The sequence below is a fragment of the Dasypus novemcinctus genome, chromosome 19, assembly GCF_030445035.2.
Source record: "Dasypus novemcinctus isolate mDasNov1 chromosome 19, mDasNov1.1.hap2, whole genome shotgun sequence".
Classification (NCBI taxonomy): domain Eukaryota; kingdom Metazoa; phylum Chordata; class Mammalia; order Cingulata; family Dasypodidae; genus Dasypus; species Dasypus novemcinctus.
This window is the reverse complement of record NC_080691.1, coordinates 1,557,324-1,577,595: the sequence shown is the minus strand read 5'-3', so window position 1 is coordinate 1,577,595 and position 20,272 is coordinate 1,557,324. Positions and strand designations below refer to the sequence as shown.

The following is a 20,272-nucleotide window of genomic DNA, read 5'->3' as shown; positions in this document are numbered from 1 at the left end:
GAAAATCTCTGTGTATGGATTAGAATACTTTTATATGAAACCAACATGGCAGATATTTTAATTGGATACTACCACTAGTGTATTAGTTTAGGTTTCATATATAGGGAAATGTAGAAATTCACTTAAATGGACAAAAGTTTTACAGTCTCTCATCTCATTCCCCACAGCACAGATCTCACACCCACAAGAATTCCTTTAAATGTAATTCTTTGCAAGAAGATTCCTCTCACACATCCATAGTGAACCAATATGCATTGATTCACTTAACAAAGAAATCCTATTTCAGGAAACCACCTCCAGCAGTTCTCAGTGGCTATTCATGTGTTAAACAACATAAGCATCTTCACCATACAAGTAAATCATATGAGTGCTACCAAAGTGATAAAAATTATATCCAATGCTCTGACCTCAGGCAATACAATGTAACTCCCATTGGAGAGAAAACCCATGCATGTCATCTAGGTGGGAAAGCCTTCACTACATCCTCTTCCCTTAAACAGCATGAAGGATGTCACATTGGAGGAAAACCACATGAATGTCATCAGTGTGGGAAAACCTATAGTCATTATACTTCCCTTAAATATCATGAGAGAACTCACACTGGGGAGAAACCCCATGAATGTCATCTTTGTGGGAAAGCCTTCATTCAGTCATCTGCCCTCAAAAAACATGAAAGAACTCACACTGGAGAGAAACCCCATGAATGTCATCTATGCAAGAAAGCTTTCAGTCAACATTCCAATCTTCGACAACATGAGAGAACTCACACTGGAGGGAAAACCCATGAATGCCATCTCTGTGGGAAAGCCTTCAGTAGATTATCTTCCCTTAAACAACATGGGAGATGTCACCCTGGAGGAAAACCACATGAATGTCCTCTGTGTGGGAAAACCTATAGTCATTATGCTTCCCTTAAATATCATGAAAAAACTCATGCTGGAGAGAAACCGCATGAATGCCATCACTGTGGGAAAGCTTTCACTAAATTATCTGTCCTTAAACGACATGAGAGATGTCACACTGGAGAAAAACCACATGAATGTCATCTGTGTGGGAAAACTTATAGTCAATATACTTCCCTTAAATATCATGAGAGAACTCACACTGGAGAGAAACCCCATGAATGTCATCTTTGTGGGAAAGCCTTCATTCAACTTTGTCAGCTAAAACAACATGAAAGAACTCACACTGGAGAGAAACCCCATGAATGTCATCTTTGTGGGAAAGCCTACGTTCAGTTATCTTCCCTCAAAAAACATGAAAGAACTCACACTGGAGAGAAACCCCATGAATGTCATCTATGCAAGAAAGCTTTCAGTCAACGTTCCTATCTTCAACAACATGAGAGAACTCACACTGGAGAGAAACCCCATGAATGCCATCTCTGTGGGAAAGCCTTCACTACATTATCTTTCCTTAAACAACATGAGAGATGTCACACTGGAGAAAAACCACATGAATGTCATCTGTGTGGGAAAACCTATAGTCATTATACTTCACTTAAATATCATGAAAGAACTCACACTGGAGAGAAACCCCATGAATGCCATCACTGTGGGAAAGCTTTCACTAAATTATCTGTCCTTAAACAACATGAGAGATGTCACACTGGAGAAAAACCACATGAATGTCATCTGTGTGGGAAAACCTATAGTCATTATACTTCACTTAAATATCATGAAAGAACTCACACTGGAGAGAAACCCCATGAATGCCATCACTGTGGGAAAGCTTTCACTAAATTATCTGTCCTTAAACAACATGAGAGATGTCACACTGGAGAAAAACCACATGAATGTCATCTGTGTGGGAAAACTTATAGTCAATATACTTCCCTTAAATATCATGAGAGAACTCACACTGGAGAGAAACCCCATGAATGCCATCACTGTGGGAAAGCCTTCACTAAATTATCTATCCTTAAACAACATGAGAGATGTCACACTGAAAAAAAAACACATGAATGTCATCTGTGTGGGAAAACCTATAGTCATTATACTTCCCTTAAATATCACGAGAGAACTCACACTGGAGAGAAACCCCATGAATGTCATCTTTGTGGGAAAGCCTTCATTCAACTATGTCACCTAAAACAACATGAAAGAACTCATACTGGAGAGAAACCCCATGAATGTCATCTATGTGGGAAAGCTTTCAGTCAACTTACTTCTCTTAAACAACATGAGAGAACACACTGGAGAGAAACGCCATGAATGTCATCTATGTGGGAACACCTTCATTCACCTTACTAGCCTAAAGCACCATGTGAGAACTCACACTGGAGAGAAACCTCATGAATGTCATCTATGTGGGAAAGCCTTCATTCATCTACATAACCTAAAACAACATGTGAGAACTCACACTGGAGAGAAACGCTATGAATGTCTTCTTTGTAGGAAAGCCTTCAGTCAATATGCTAGTCTTCAACAACATATGAGAATTCACACTGGAGAGAAACACTATGAATGTTGTCTATGTGGGAAAATTTTCACTTTGAGTTCTGCCCTCATGAAACGAGAGAATTCATGCTTGACAGAAATCATGATATATGTATGAGGAAACATTAATTATTCTAACCTTGGACAACAGGAGATTACTCAAACTGGAGAGAATCCCTGTGAATGCTGAAAATTTGAGAAAGCAACCAGTCAGTATTCTTACTTTAAATGTAAAAACTCACAGTATAATAGTTTTGGGTATGAAAGAGACTTCAGCCATAGATTGAACCTTTAAACATACCAAGAACTCACATAGTCAATTAATGGTGTTTTTAATCTCTTCAGTAGTTCCTGTACTTATCCATACTACTTCAATAGCTTGCATGTATACTGTGAGCCTCTGAACCCCCACCATTTTTTACTCGTTATCACATATATTTGTGCATTGAATGTACCAAAGGCTTTATTTATCACTACCTTTTTTACATTTGCATTTAGGCACTTGTAGGAAGCAAGATGTGGAGTTACATACCAAACAGTACAATACAGTAATGCTGGAATTTTACAATTATCCAAATGGTTATCTGTACTGCAGACCATTGTTTCTTTAGGGTGTTTTGAAGTACTCACTAGGTAGTACTTTTCATTTCAGTACCGAGTGTCTTTTCATTTCAGTCTGAAAAACTCCCATTACTATTGCTTGTGAGGCAGGTCTAGTAGTGATGAGTTCCCTCAGCTTTTGTTTAAGAGAGAACGTCTTAATTTCTCCCTTATATTTTTCTACCCCACCTCCCCTCCACCCTTCTCTTTTTGCTGCCTGTGTCCATTTGCAGTGTGAACTTATGTGTCTTTTTTTTTTCTTGGTGGTGTTTTTGCTTCTCATTTTCTCCTCTAGGATGCACTGGGATTTGACCCTGGAGACTCTGATGTGGAAAAAGTTTCCCCGTACTTGTGCCACCTCAGTTCCTTGTTTCTGTTGTTGTCTTGCCTTGACTCCCCTTCATCTCTTTTTTTTTTCTGTTGCATCATTATCTTGCTCCATGGCTCACTGTGTGGGCACTTGCTCACCACATGGGCACTGGCTCACCATGCAGGCACTGGTTTACTGTGCACTGGCTCATTGCATATGTGGACGCAGGCACTGACACACCATTTGGGTCACTGCATGGTCACTGGCTTGCCGCATGGGGCTGGCTCACCATGTGGGCATGCCTATACCAGGAGCCCCAAGGATCAAACCTGGATCATTTTTGAAAGAGCAGCTAACGGTATAAATTCTTGTCTGGCATTTGTTTTCCTTCAGAACTTTTAGTATTTCAACATTCTGCCCTCTTGCCTTCATTGAGTTCTGGTGAGAAATCAATCACTTCTCAATCTAATTGTATGTAAAATGTTCCTTTTCTCTTGCAGCTTTCAGAACTCTTCATTGTCCTTTGCATTTGGTAGTGTAATCAATATATGGTGGACTATATTTTTTCATGGTTATCCCATGGTGATCACCAAGCTTCTTGGATTTGCATAATCACACCTTCTTAAAAGTTTGTGAATGTCTCTTTTTTTTAAAAATATTCTTCTGGCCCATTTTGTCTTCTCCATCTGGCAAAGCCAGATATATCGGTATGGAGTAGGTGTTTTAGGCTATTTTCACTTTCAATATTTCTTTTCTTTTTGTCCTCCTCAGCCTAACTCACTTCAAATGTTTTTATTCAAGATCACTGCCAGCTCTAATCTACTCTTAAAACCCTCCTGAAAATTTCTCATAACAGGTATTATGGGCTTCAACTCCAGTACTATTATTTTACTTTTACTTAAATTATTTACATTTTTCTCTTTACTTAAATTTTCATATTACTCATTTATTGTTTTTCTGATATACTTTAGTTCTTTACCTGGACTTTCATTCACCCTCTTTAGAGTTTTTAAGACCTCTTTTTAAAATACTTTGTTCATTATGTCCACATTCTCATCTTCATTGGAATTTTCTGTATTTTTATCTGCTTCCCTTTGAATGGATGATCATTTCCTGTTTCTCATTTTGTATTTTGTTGTTTTCCTTGCACATTCTATGTGTTAATATTTTAAATATCAATTCTTGTATTTATGCCTGGGATGGATTTTTCATTTTGTAAACAGCTAGTGAGATGACAAACATTTTCTTGGGCTTCAGCCCTCTTATCAGAAAGGCTTGTCAAGGCAAATATACTGTGCAGGGTTTTCCTTGTCTTTCTGGGCCTCCATCTTGTCCTGTGTCTTTGTTTGTTAGTTGTTTTGGAGTTTCACTATTTACAGGAATTTGGTTTTCTGCTCTTTTCCTAGTATATAGACAGCCCTCTCCTGAGTATTTGAAGCTGCAGGCCTTTGTCTCAAACTGTTCCACTTCTATAGTTTTTTATACTTATTTCATTGCCTCATGCTGCTTTTGTATAGTGTAAATTCTGGAAGGAAGGTCACCCCAGAGATGAATTTCCCAAGTTGTTCTTTCCTAGGCAAAAAAGAGCCAGGGACTAATGAAGGGTTGCAGGCTTGCTCCAATGTGTCCTGTGGAGATGGAGAGTAAGGACAGCAAAACTTGAGTGCCTTCCTAAAGCTGAGCTTTTCTAGCCTGGCAACAAATGCAGCCCTTCAGTTTACTCTCCCCCACAACCCTGGGGACGTACTGCTTCTTTAAATCACCACTGCCTCTGCCTTTGTCCAGTAAAGGTTGGTAAATGCCACCATGTTTGTGCAGAGAAGTTTGAAACAATAACTTCCTCCATTACCATTACCCAGTGATCTTAACTCAATAATAAAAAGCTGCGGTCAATGATCAGGTGTGCCTGTCCTGTTCTTGGGGAATAGGATTTTTAAATACCTTTCTGCCAGTGGCAACTAGCCAGGGTCTGTACCCCATGGGGGTGGCCTTTTGTGAGATTGTATGATGGGAACCAGCTGCCACTTAGAGATTGTAATTACAGTTTTTTATTATAGTTTATTGGCCTTTTCCTTCTCTTCCATGGATGTTGTACAGTGTTATACTGGACTTGGACATTTGAAATAGGTGTTTCAGATATTCCCTGCCTGTCTTATAGTTGTTGTGAAAGGATTGAGTACTGGAACTCCCTACTCTGTTATCTTTCTAATGTCTCATAATTTTGATTTCACCTGCAGGTCTCCATCTTCAATTCTCATAATCTCCTAAACAATGAATGACCTCACACTCACAACAATATTATTCTTTGAGGCCTGATTGTAATCTTGGTTCCAGAATGAAAAGAGATATAAGAAACCATGAGCCAGGCACTGGTAGCCCCTACCTCATTGGTCTCAGGATTAAACCAGTTTGACAGCTCCCTGGTATTCATGGCAGATTCTTAAAGTCCCATTTATTGATCCCCTTCCTCAGGATGTAGACATCATGCTATAGGTACCTGAAATGTGGGGCATTACCTCTACCCAGGATAGTAGACAAGGTTGAAACATTGACTGCCACCAACTTTGTACAGAGCAGGTTGAAGTAATAACTTCCCCCAGAGCCATTCCTCAGTGATCTCAACTCAGTAATCAAAAACTGTGATCAGTGATAAGCTGTAGACTGTTTACTACACAAATGCTTTGGTCCTGTATTGCTCAAGACACCACCATACATACGAAAGATATGAAAGAAAGTTTAAAATAATGACCAAAAAGTCAACCAATTCCATTCCATAATTTGCAAGGTACTCTCCTTGCAGCCCCCCAAATCAGTGGAACAAAGTTGCTTTGTAGTGCATCTTGGGGACATAGGCTCAGGCACAAAAAATCTTGTAGTAAGTGAAGAGTTTATTAGCTAGCACAAATGGCCAAAAGGTACAATCATGGCCAGTCTCCCAGGCAGGCTTACTACTCAGGCCAGAGTTGGTAGATGCCTGCTCTGCATGCTCCACTAGGAGAGAGTGACTCTGTACTGTTTCAGTATTGAGTATTTATACACTCAGAGGGAAGATGACAATAAATCTTAACACATTTGATCTTACTCATTTCACAATTTGGAATGTTGTGCACTTATATACACTGAAAAACTGGCATTATGGTAAATCACTGTACCTTGATGGTGCTTTATTCACAGCAGGCCTAATTAAATGCCAGAAAAGATAGCCATTGTTTCATACAATGATTTGAAGAAATTGAAGGAATTAAAAACAGAATTATCATGTATAGACTTTCATTAATAGCAATCCTTCAGTATCGGTTGATCAGTTTGAACAAATGGACCACACTGATCTGCAATGTCAATAATAGTGGTAACCATGTGTGGGTGCCAGGATGTTGTATGGGAATTCCCTAAATTGTTATTGTAATTTTTCTGTAAATATGAATCTACACATCTCTAAATATAAAGTTAAAACCTAATCACACTAAAGAAAAATGACTACTACATTCACTAGTAAAGTATAGGTGGTTACAGAGATATCCTTTCATGTGAGGAGATGAAGTGAGCTTCAGGCTTAGTTATGAAGAATTTGAAGGAGGCAGCCATTCAAAGTGCTAAGGCAAGAGCTTTCATGGCAGCAATCACAGGAAGGGCAAATGCTTTAAATGGGGAAAGAAGTTCCCCAGTTCAAGGAACAGAAGAGAGAGTGGGGGAAATTGGTTGGGAATGCAATTGGAGAGCTGAGAAGAAAGCAGATCACATGGGACTTTGGAATCTGTATGGAGAGTGATAGGAGCAGGGTAGAAGCAACAGCAGGAACATGGCATGTTTCTGGGCAAGTTAACCCTTAATTGTTCTAACCTACTAAGGTAAGGAATAGTGGAATGGGTAAGAAGATGTTTCTGCTTAACTTAGTGAATCTATCCAAAATATGCCAATTGATGAACAATATACTTGGATAAGCAAATATTAATAGGCCTATTTCAGTTCGCCTTGACTATGTTGCTTCTCATCTTGCCCCAACAAGCTTGCTCAATCCCTTCAGATGTCTCCCCTCCTTCTCTCTGGCTTTCTCTTGGCACACAAGCATGCTCTCCCCTCTCTTTATGTCTCATCCAAAACTGAAATATCTGCTTTGCTGAAGGCCGTCACTACTGTAAGTACTGCTCCCTCAATCTCCTCTCAGAGCTAAGGTTCTTAGATGAGTCAGTCATTACTTGACACTACTTACTCATTTCCAATTCAACTAGCTGTGATCTTGTCACAAAACTACTCCAGTGAAAATGCTCTTCTATGGACCATTTACATTTAAGTTCTTAATTGTAATGGACACATTCCTCTTTATCTTCTTGATCATTTCTTTCTGATTTCTCTCATTATTTATAGGTTTGATTATATTTTTCCCTACTCCCACCTTGGCTTTTCAACTTCCTTCCTACCCTTTGGTTTCTTCGTTCTCAGGGTAGTCTTCCACAATTTATCCCTTTCCTGTTGATGCCCAAAATTTCAAACTCCTACCCATATACCCCACACTCTAATACAATTTGGAGTGACCACTTCCAAGTTATGGATTCAACTGAATCAAAATACAAGTGAACCCAACTCTTCACATCTGTGAGAACTGTCTCCTCAGCCCCACATCTGAATTTCCAGTTGAACTCTCATAGACACCTCAAACTAAAGCTCTTCATACAATGTTCTTCCCCCTCTTCCCTGTCAGGGTGCAGTCACCACCAGTGCTCTAAGCCAGAAGATTGAAGATTTCCTTGGCATGTCCTGCTCTCTCATTCATTAATGCACTTAGTGATGATGTGCCAACTCTACTGCCTAAATACTTTTTCTTAATTTCCCTCCTCTTCCCTGTTTTTCCTGCTATAGACTTATCCCAAGTGTTCATTACTTGTATCCTGGCTCTCTATCACAAGATTTCTCCTAGTTCCTCTGCCTCTTGATGGAACGTTTTCCAATTCATCCTCTATATTGATGCTATTAAAAATATAACAACCCTATTAAAAATCTTTCACTGGTTTATGTAGTCTCCACAGTAAAGTCCAAATTCCTCAACATTTCATACCAAAAATCTCATGGTCTGGCCACAGTTCATCTCTCCAGGCTCACCCCTACCATCTCATCAGAGTTATGTATCCTAGAGGTCAGGATATTCTAAAAAGGTTCTGGGGAGAAATTCACAAATTATTAATAAAATTCTGAACAAATAATTTTAATTTGTGAAAGTGGGGAAATTGGTTTAAACACAGTGATGGGCATTAAGAATAACCATGAAAAGAACAGAATGTAAATTTTGAGTACTGAACTCCTGTTTTTCATTGAAAACCCATTTACATCCTTAGGAGTTCAGTTTAGAAAATGCTACTGAGGGCATTTGGAACAACTTACAACAGGTCCTAGAATATGCTGTGCTCCCTTGCTTCTCCATCTCTGTGTGGGATACCATCCATTCATTCAATTATTTTTTAGTGCAAAAACATTGTACATCAACTGTTTATACTAAAACTAGTATAGGTTGGTCATTCAGAGGGAGAAAATGATCTACATGAGCCAAATTAGAAAACGTGCTTTAAAAAATCAGGCTGAATGTTATGAACTTGGCAGTAAAAAGTATGAGGAATGGAATTGGGGAAGATCATGAGACAGTAACCTTGCCCCATCCTTCTACTATCTCTGAGGTAGATGTCAGGGTTTTATTTTAGGTATTTTGAGGCATAGATATTAAGTATGCATATATTTAAAGTTATATTTTCTTCATGTATTCATTTGTTATGAAATATCCATCATTGTCTCTAGTAATTTTCTTGTAAAGTCTATTTTGTCTGATACTAATATAATTACTCCAGTTCTCTATTGGTTTCTGCTTGAATGATATGTCTTTTCCCATCATTTTATTTTCACTCTATTTGTGTCTTTAATCTAAGATGGGTCTCTTGTAGACAGTACATAGTTAGATCTTGTAAATTTATCCAGTTTGATGATCTGTGATATTGGGCTGTTTAGGCAATTCACATTCAATGGGTTGTTGGCATTTCTGGAATTATAAATCTATATTAGTAGTTATTTATTTTCTATATCTTCTCTCTTGTTTGTTCTTCTGTTTTGTATAACTTATTAGTGTACCCTTTAAATTAATTTGTTTACTTTTAGCATTCCCTTTAGTTATTCCTTTTAGAGTCTTATTGAAAGATTGGAATACAGCTTATTTTATACATTCTACTTCAGATCAATCCAGAAATACAGACACTTTTCTCTAATGTACCTCTATTTCTTTTCCATTTTCTTTAGGTTGTTATAATATATATTTTTTATATGTTACAAATGCTCCATGTAATAATTACTGATTTATACAATTTTCCTTCTCATAAATTAAAATAAAAAATAAAATGTTTACCTATAGAAGCTTTTATATTAATCCACATATTTATCATTTCTTGTGCTCTTCTCTATCTTGGATTATCTTTATTTGACTTTCATTTTGCTACATATAGAATTCATACTTGACAGTGTTTTTCTTGCGGTGCTTTGACAATGTCATTCCACTGCTTTGTGGCCACTGTCCATTAATTTTATTGATACTCCACTTTATGTAATGCATCATTTTTCTCTTGTTGCTTTCATGATTTTCTCATTGTACTTGATTTTAGTTTTCTTTTTCTTCTGAATTAAACTATGAGTAAGTGTGTCACATAATAAAGAAAGGGAGAAGACAGAACAATTCTACTCAAGTAACCAATATTTAAATAATCTACCTACTAAAGTAATTAACATTTTGCAGGAATGATTAGGCATACTGTATAATTTAAAAATATATCTTGTGTGGAGACAGTAGCAGGAGAGACTTTTGATGTAGCAGAATCTGTTTTGAAATTAATTTTCTTGTGGGTCCTCACATGGCAGTGATTTTTAGAAGACTGGCAGTAGCTTCTCTGATATTCTCATGAGCTCACAAGTTTGTTGGCTGAAGGGCTTTTCACGTGTGCACACTTGAAGGGCTTCTCCACTTTGTGAATCTTCTGGTGCACATTGAGGTCTGATGTCTGGAAGAAACCTTTCTTGACACATAGCACAAACAAATGGTCTCCCATTCCTGTGTCTTCTCTGGTAGGTATCTAGCTGAAGTGGTACCTAGTGATCCTGGGATAGTTCTCACACTTGTATGATTTGGGGGAACTATGGACACTTTCTTGGTTTATTCCATGTCTGGATGTGCTATAATTGCTTTGCTTGGTAGGGACAGGCTTAGAGCTGGCTAGATCTATCCTGAGAAGAAACTGTGGTTCTACCTCCACTGGGACATCTTGAGAAGGTCCTCTTAGGGATCCTTTCTGGGATACAGAGGAGCCAAGCTCTGCTCTTCTGGAGTTATGCAGGTTCTCCCAAGTTCACACCCCTCTTCAGGCTTAGGACTATTATCTTCCTGAATAATAACCAGAGTAGGTAATTGATTGACTCAATTAGTAATACTGTCATTTACTTGATTGTAATATCACAGAACTGTTGATATTCCCCTGCTTGTTCTGTTTGAAGGGGAATATTTTGGGGGCCATGGAAGGGTGTCGTCATACTCCTCTTGGATTCCTGCTGACATTTTTTCCCATGAGATGAGTACTTAAGGTCATATTCTCTGAGAAGTGGGCTTCCTGTCCCTGCATGTGGACATGAACAAAATCAGGTGACCTCATGTAATCATTGGTCAGATCTTCCATGAGTTTCTCTAGGATTCTGCTTGAATTGCAGTTCCCTCTCAAAGTGGACCAGTTTTTGCAGTATCCATGCATCATAAACTGTTCCAGGAGCAATTGAGAAAAAATTTCTTCCTTGCTGTGATTATCTGGCTGCAGCCACAAGTGAAATGCCTTACAGAATTATTTTTAATTTCTGCTTTTCAAATGAGCCATTGTTGGTTTGATATGGGCTGAGCTGAGAACACTGAAACTTAGAGTTCACACCTCTCTTCTAGACATTTGTTCCTTGTATGGGTCCTTGTATTTTTCATAGTTTCTCTGTGCTGTGTGGATCTCTTTGTATATATCCTAGCAGGGTTTGTTTTTAACTTCCTAGATATGAATATTGTTTATCATTAAATCTAGGTCATTGTTGGTCTTTATTTCTTCAAATGTTTTTCTTCCCCTTCTCTACTTCTAGGAGTCCAATTACATGGAAGTTGGTATATTTGATGTTTCTCACAGATGACTGACATTCTCTTAATTTTCCCTCAGGAATTTTTAGTTGGATTCTGAAGAATGGATTTTATGGTTTCAAGATTCATTCTTTTGCTGTCTTGAATTACCTGTTGCATTACTCTTCAGAATTTTTCATGAGTTACTGTTTCACCAACACTAAAATTTCTTTTTCAAATAATTTTTATCTCCTTAGAAATTCCTTTTCTTGCTTCATTGTAGCCATACTGTCTTTTCATTCATTAAATATGATCTTTTTTAGTTCTTGGAACACATAGAATAGCTGTTTGATATCTTCATTTGAAAGACTTCTGGAGATAGTTAAGGACCGATCTTCTTCCCTGCATTTCCCCCTGTGTTTGAAACACTTTCATTTTCTGAAAACTAATCATTGTGGATGACTTAAAATATTTTACCATGTTTGGGTTCTTATTTTTCTTATGGTGCTTACTGCTGATGTTGCTAATTTTTTAATTCATATTTTTATTTTGGTCTTGCTTGGACTAAATCTATAGTTTCTCTCTCCCCTGTACTATACAGCAGTATATGTCTGTTCTTGGTATATGTGTGTGAATATATGTGCATAAACACACAAATATGTAATATATTTTATATAGCATTTATTACATAATTCTTGCTGTCTTCCTGTGGGTTGCACCTCTTTCTATGTGAATTAAGTATCACCTAATAAATGTGCAGAGGTTGATTTTAACCACTGTGGACCACTAAGGGTTCAATCCTTTGCTCATCAGTCTACATGGGAAGAAGATTATTGAAAGTTCCCTGAGATTACTACCAATCTCTAACTGGTGATGCAACTAGAAAGAGAACTTGAATAAAAGGGTCAACTCAGAACAGCAGAATATCTCAGCCTACATCTTGAATCTAGTATTAAAAACTGCTCCTTGACTTTGAATAAAAGGGGGAAATGGCAAAGACAAATTAGTTTATGTGGCTAAGAGTCTTCCAGAAAGAGTCAGGAAGTCGTCAGAGGGGTCATGCTTACACACACCTCAGCAGGATCCCAGAGAGAGCCAAAGTAAATACAACCCTAGGTGCTGGTTCTCCTGAAGGCTATGGAGAGCTGCAGGGTATATAGTCATGGCAAATGGATTTGTAGTTTTAAGGCATGTGAAAGGGCCCTATTTTGGAATTTGTGCTCCTGAGTGTGATGGAGCTGGACTCAGATGTGACCTTCCTGCACATACCTCTTCTGTCACTTCTACTGAATCTGTTGTTGGCACTAGGGATGGTGCATACTCAGGGAACTTGAATCTCTGGACTGCCCATGTGCCAGCTGGGCCCTGAACCTCAGCAGAGTTTTGACTCCTACTCTCTGGTTCATTGGATTTACCCAGGTCTGCTAACAGGGAGGTGAAGATGGTCAACCACCACACCAGGGAATCAAGAGTGCCAACACTACTGCATGCAGAGGAATTGCATCCATCATCCATGTGGAATCTAAACCCCCTCTTGATCTAAAGGTAGAGTGGACATCACCATCCCAGGATCCACAGAATGGAGGAATAAAGTATGGATTAGACTGGACACACTGATATTCTAGTATAAAACTATTGTGACTAATAATAGAAGAAATTGTAGCATTGAAGTGGAGAAAGTGGCCACAGTAGTTGCTGAGGGCAGGAAGAGGGAAGAAAAGATGTGATGTGGGGGCATTTTGGGGACTCTGAGTTTCCCTAAGTGATATTGCAGGGTCAGATGCTGGACTTTATATATTCTGCCATAACCCAATGAATGTACTGGGGAAGAGTGTGAACCACAGGGTAAACTATTATCCATGCTATGCAATAGTGCTCAAAAATGTGTTTGCTGAGTGTGGAGTGTGCCACAATGATCGAGGAGTTTGTTGGTGTGGGAGGAATGGGTTGGGGGGCTGGGTGGTATACAGGAACCTCATATTTTTTAATGTAACTTTTTTGTGATGTTTCTATCTTCAAAAATTACAATTTACAAAAATGATGGGGTGGGGGTGGGGAGTGGGGTATATGGGAAGCTCATGTTTTTTATTTTTTTAATGTTGTTTAATGTAAATTCTTTGTGATCTATTAACTTTAATAAAAACGTATAAAAAAATAAAACCAAGAAAAAAAAGTCTGAGATATCCAAGAATGAAAAGGTTACACAGGAAAGAGAGTTCTTTGTTATTAGAGTTGGTTGTAACAGATACTGAAAGTGGTCATTTTTATCTTCTTGATCTTAATACTACCACACAGTAGTATTAGAAAAAATAGGAGAGCTAAGCAGACTTGGCCCAGTGGTTAGGGCATCTGTCTACCACATGGGAGTTCTGCGGTTCAAACCCTGGGCCTCCTTGACCCATGCAGAGCTGACCCATGTGCAGTGCTTATGCACGCAAGGAGTGCTGTGCCACATGGGTGTCCTCGTGTAGGGGAGCCCCACACACAAGGAATGTGCCCTGTAAGGTGAGCCACCCAGCACAAAAGAAAGTGCAGCCTGCCCAGGAATGGTGCTGCATGGAGAGCTGACACAGCAAGATGATGCAACAGAGAGAAACACAGATTCCCGTGCCACTGACAACAATAGAAGCAGACAAAGAAGAACACACAGCAAATAGAGAACAGACAACTGGGAGGGGGGAAGGGGAGATAATTAATAAAAAATAAATAAATCTTAAAAAAAAATAGGAGGAGACATAAGTAATTACACCATGTAATTGAGGCAAAGATTTATTACCAACAAGCCACCACCTGAACACTGCAGACTTTGGAGGAATGATGGCCTGGTTTAGTACTCTATCCTCCAAAACTAAGATAGCAAATTCCTGTTGCTTAAGCCAGCCTGGATATGGTAGTCTTAAAGCATCCCTGGAAAACTAATATAGTATTGATGAGTCTAGAATGATATCTGTCACTCTCCATCTTCCATTGACTCAGGCAAGTACAAGGACCTGAAATTTTATGAAACAGAGTAAAAAGTTTAGAATGGTTCCAGAAACTTTATCTTGGGGACAATTGGAGGCAATTATCCTTCATAAGCTATATAAATGATTTCCAAAAATTTTGCTTCTGTACTTACAAAAGACATTTTAAAAGTTATATAACCCTGGCACATTTTTAACTTGACTTCTTAACATTTTTCTCATAAATTTACATAGCTCCAAATGATATATCTGATACACTGCATTTACTGCAGTTTTTAAAATAAGACTTCTATATCATTTAAGTGAATCTCTATCATCTAGAGTTCATATCACTGTTTAAAAATACACAAATTGACTTTTCATAATCAAACACAAATGTGTGTTCCCATTTCTTCTTGAACTTCTAGTTCCATTTTACGTCCTGACAAATGTTATCTCAGATTAAAATGTAATATTAAAGCAGTATATTTACATTTGAAAATATTTTGTTCACCCATCAACACTACTTTGCAAGAAATGTTTGAATGTGGGTTAAATGTTATTTAAAGGTGTCCTAGTTTAAAAATAAGTAAAAGGAAATTTCCCTAACATTTTTGTATCTGCTGTGATGTTTCCTTTGCTACACACTTTCAGTTCTCCTAAGTGCATGTGTATAGCCTCAGGATCAGCTAGGATTGTATGGATGATAGGGCCTATATTAGTCATCCAAAGGGATGCTGATGCAAAATATCAGAAGTCTGTTGGCTTTTTAAAAGGGTATTTATTTGGAGTAGGAATTTACAGGCACTAGGCCATAGAGCATAATTTACTTCCCTCACCAAAGTCTGTTTTCCTGCGTTGGAGCAAGATGGCTGCTGATATCTGCAGGGTTCAGATTTCCTAGGTTCCTCTCTTCCCAATGCTTGCTTCTGGCCAGGATCAGGGTTCCTCTCTTCCCAGGGCTTACTTCTCTCTGGACTCAGGGTTCTTCTCTTCCTGGGGAATGCTTCCCTTTCAACTGTGTGCTTAATTACCGGGGCTCCGACTTAAGACTTCAGCATCAAACTCCAATATCAAAACTCCAACATCAAAACCCCTACCTTTAAAAAATTTTTAATTTTGTCTTCAAAAAAGTTTTAGATCACAGTAACATCACATATGCACTATAGGGGACTCCCATATATTCAACATCAAACCCTTTTCCTATTTCCGTAGCAATGATCTTTTTACATGGTCATGTTATATTTGCTACAGCTGATGTACCAATATTGAAAATAGCTACCAAAAAATAAAACAAAATGAATATATATATATATGTAAAAGAAAATAGCTACCAAACATGATTCCATTTGGTTTACATTATGGTTTATATTTTAGACTGTACACCTTTCTAAATTTTAAGTCACATTATGGTTTACATTATAGTTTACATTTTAGACTATATACTTCTCTAAATTTTTGGTGAAATTTAACATGTCCTATATCTATCATTTCATGATCTTGTGGAACACTATGCTGATGAGCCCATGTGCCTAAAATTTCAACTAGGCCTAGAGCTGCAGGGTACCTAAGAGTTATTTCCTGAGAGCCTCCATGTTGCTCAAATGTGGCCACTCTCTAACCCAAACTCAGCATGTAAATGCATTACCTTCCCTCCAGCATGGGACATTATTCCTAGGGATGAGCCTCCCTGGCACTGAGGGATTACTGCCAATCACCAGCTGGTGATGCAACTAGAAAAAGACCTTGAATAAAAGGGAGAAATGGTGAAGACAAATGAATTTATATGTCTAAGAGACTTCAAAATGAGTTGGGAGGTCATCAGAGGGGTCATGCTTACACACATCTCGGCAGGATCCCAGATACAGCCAAAGTAGATACAACACCAGGTACTTGTGCTTCTAAGGGCTACAGAGACACACAAGTTCTATGGTCATGGCAGATGGCTCTGGAGTTCAGTGTCTTGCCGGTGGGCCTACTTTGGAATTTGTGCTCCTACGTGTGATGGTATTGGACTCAGATATGAACTTTCTACACATGCCTCTTCTGTCACTTTTACTGAACCTGTGGTTGGCCCTGGGATTGGTGTATACTCAGAAGACTTGAACCTCTGTACTGGCCATGTGCCAACTGGGCCCTCAGCCTCAGCAGAGTTGCAACACCTACTCTTTGGTTTGTTTGACTTACCCAGATCGGCTAACAGGGAGATGAAGATGGTCAACCACCACACCAGGGAACCCAGAGTGCCTACAGTTGCAAGCAGGAGAATCACATCCATCAGCCATGTGGGCTCTAAGTCCCATCTCGATTTAGAAGTAGAGTGGACATCACCATCACAGGGTGCCCAGGATGAATAAAATATGGATTAGAATGGACTTATTGGTATTCTGCTATAGATCTATTGTGCCTCTAGCAATGGAAGAAATTGTATCATTGATGTGGAGACAGTGGCCACAGTAGTTGCTGAGGACATGGAGAGGGAAGAAAGATGTGATGTGGGGCTTTTTTGGGACTTGGCATTGTCCTACATGATACTGCCCAGACAGATGGCAGACATTATATATCCTGCCATAATCCACTGAATATACTGGGGAGAGTGTAAACTACAATGTAAAGTATAATCCATGCAGGGGAACAGTGCTCCAATGTATTCACCAAATGCAATGAATGTGCCACAATGATGAAAGAGGTTGATGATGTGGGAGTGATGAGTGGTGTGGGGGGGTATATAGGAACCTCTTATATTTTTTAATGTAACATGTTTTGTGATCTATGTATCTTTAAAAAAATTAGAGAAATTTTTTTCAGTGTTTGATTTTTCCCTCTAATTTTTAAAAAATGTTACATTAAAAAATGAGGTCCCTATGTACCCCCCACCCCCTCACCCCACTCCTCCCACATCAACAACCTCTATTATCATCATGGGACATTCACTGCATTTGTTGAATATATTTTAGAGCACCATGTCTTTTACCTGTGAGTCCCCACCCACCAAGAGTTGTGGACCCAAACCCTACTTATGTAGCCTAATCAAAGCCCTAATCATAATTTAATCAAGCACAGACCAGTTTACAAATAAAGCCCAATATCTATTTTTGGAATTAATAACTAGAACAAACTGCTACAGGGCTCTGTCTGCCCACTACTTCTCCTTCATGAAGCCCTATCTGAACCTGTTCTTCCCTACAACACATCCTGAGACCCTCCCCAATTCTCTCTTTCTGAGATTGTCATGTCAACTGATTATGCTGCTAGGAATGGGTGTGCTTACTACTCCATATTTAATGAGACTTCTCTCTTTTTTAGGAGTTACCAGGGGTTAAAACTGGGACTCAAACGTGGGAGGGAATTACTCAGCCACTGAGCTTCATCTGCACCCAGTGAGCCCTTTTTGACTTTGTGAGAGATGCCCCTGGTCTGATTGCCTACCCTGCCTTCATAGCACTTCTACATTGACCAAGCTGGAGTGGGAGAGTGAATGGGAGCAAACTCAGATCATATGCCGCAGACTTCCAGGCTTCTTAGAAGCAAAAACGATACTAAGATTATTGTATGCCTTTGATGTCTTCTTAGAGAGCTGAAATGATTGGTTAAATTTTACAGCTCAAGGTCATGTTTTGGAGAGAGAAGTCCTGGAGGTAAGCTTTTTAGTTAAAAATGAGTAGGTCCTTTGGGGAAGGTTAGTTGAGTTGGCACAAGAAATAAGGGGTGAAAGCATAAATAGTAGCACAAGGTCAGAAGTTGAGGGATTGGAGAAATGTTACTCACAGCCCGCCCTGGTTTATCAACCGCTTTTAGTTAATTGTGCCATGGGTTTAAAGTAGATTCCCATATTATTGGTAGCCATGGTTTGGACAAGATTGAATATCATTGAAGCCCTTACTGAATTCAGGAGAACCAGAAATGATAAGGAGGAAAAGCTGAGGGTAAGACAATGTCTAGGACTTTTCACTTAAATGGCTGGGATTCATAAAGAAGAGCAAAGAATGGCTTTATCATAAGGATAAGTTGCAACCAAATAGATGAGACTGAGTGTAGGAAAATTAATTTTCTGTTTCAAAATCTATGTCTCAGGGCAATATTGATATTCTTTTTGAGGGCACAGTTGGTATAATTTATGATATATAACCTTATGTGAGAGTCACCTGTGCCCTTATGCATAAGCCTGGTACTTAAACCAATATCCCCACATAATCTTGCCAAAACTGGAGATTACTGTACTTACTGATAGTTTGTGAGATAGGTGGGCTGTTTTTGAATTATTCTCATATTTGTAACACAGTTGGTGGGAAGAAACAAACCTTAGTTCTTCATCTCTATTTGATAGATACCCACTCTTCTTTGAAAATGCAAGATTATTGCTCTGGCAGATAACAAATATCTTTTGGGTTATAGAACTAGCAACCCATACTTTTTACCTAGTTACCAGTGTACACACAAGATGGAATAAAATCCTGTGTCTTATTCCGACATTTCTCTCTGTATGATAAGTATACTAAGGATTTAATGTACTTAGACTTAGTCATTAAGTAAATGTTTGGAAAAACTGGAAAACTACTACAAACAATACAAATATGTTAAAAAGGAGTAATAAAATGTTAAAATACAATGATAGCTTTAGAAAGCAATCACAAAAACTGAAGGAAAGATGTAAAAAAATTACAAACTCTAGGTTAGATAAAGGAGAAAGTGGAGGGAAATTATGTAACTCCAGCAGTTGAGTTCTCACCTACCATGTAGGAGGTTGCTGGTTTGGCTCCTGGTGCCTCCTAATGAAGACAGTGATCTGGCATTGCAGGTAGGTGTGGCAAGCTGACACAAGAAGATAATGCAACAAGAGACACAACAAGGAAAACAGACACAACAAAGCAGGGATTGGAGGTGGCTCATGTGATTAGGCACTCCCACATCAGAGTTTCAGGGTTTGTTTCCCAGTCCTTCCTAAAGAAACAGTGAAGAGAAAGAGACACAGCCAGTGCAAACAATGAGGGGATAAAGATAAAATATATCTTTTAAAAAAGAAGAAAGCTGAGACACCTTGACCTGCCAAACTGGGAAAATGATCATTTCTGCTTAACCGTATTCATCCTTTTTTAAATCCACAGTCATGTGCTCAGCAGCCATCTTGAGCCTCCATGCATCCTATAAGCGCTCTTTCCTGGACTCAGACTTTTACTCACATCTCTTGTACGTTTGCTATTTGTGGGTTGGCTTTCAAAATGCTTTGTAGAAGCCTAGAAAACCTCAGTGTACAGCTGACCGTGTGGAGAAAACAGAGGAGCTGAGCCCAGAGGAACCCAGGAAGCTTGAGCCCTCACAGACATTGGCAGCCATCTTGCTCTAACACATGAAAAGACTTTGGTGAGGGAAATAACTTATGCTTTATCGCCTGGTATACGTAACCTCATACCCCAAATAAATACCCTTTATAAAAACAAAAAATCAAAAACAAACAAACAATGCTTTGCAGCTCAGATCTATGGCCCTGGGGTTTGCAGTAGGGTTTGGGCTGATGCTGCCCCAATACCCCACACCCAGCAAGCTCATGCCAATCCCATCACTACCCCCACCCAGCACCATTCCAGATAGGACTTAGTGCAACAGTGGATTCTGATTAAGGTGGGGACAGAGATCCTGAAGTTCTGCCCAGGGGGGAGGGGAAATGTGTCTATTTCCAAGACTTTGGGAAAGCTTAGATTGAGGTGCTTCCAGGCATTTAGGTGATCTTTCTTTCAGTGGGCTATTACTTGGGCATAGAACCACTTCTTCATTCTCCCCTGCAAAAGAGTTCAATTTCTGTAAACATACCCTATCCTAGAGTGACTCCCTGCTCTGTCTCCCGTTGGTCTTCACCCACTCAACTCTAAGTTCC

General features: G+C 38.9%; 1 protein-coding gene across 3 annotated transcripts in view; it reads left to right on the top strand.

The window, feature by feature from the left end:
• LOC131274539 (zinc finger protein 709-like) overlaps positions 1-15,009 on the top strand; it is a 41,568-nt gene extending 26,559 nt beyond the window's left edge. The window contains exon 7 of one of the 3 annotated variants that reach the window (XM_058281122.2): positions 168-15,009. In XM_058281122.2, coding sequence (XP_058137105.1) covers positions 168-2,213 — 2,046 coding nt within the window. In that variant the 3' untranslated portion in view covers positions 2,214-15,009. The remainder of the gene's footprint in view (positions 1-167) is intronic. The other 2 variants (XM_058281123.2, XM_071209698.1) reach the window with 2 other exon arrangements.
• Positions 15,010-20,272: the final 5,263 nt, after the last annotated feature.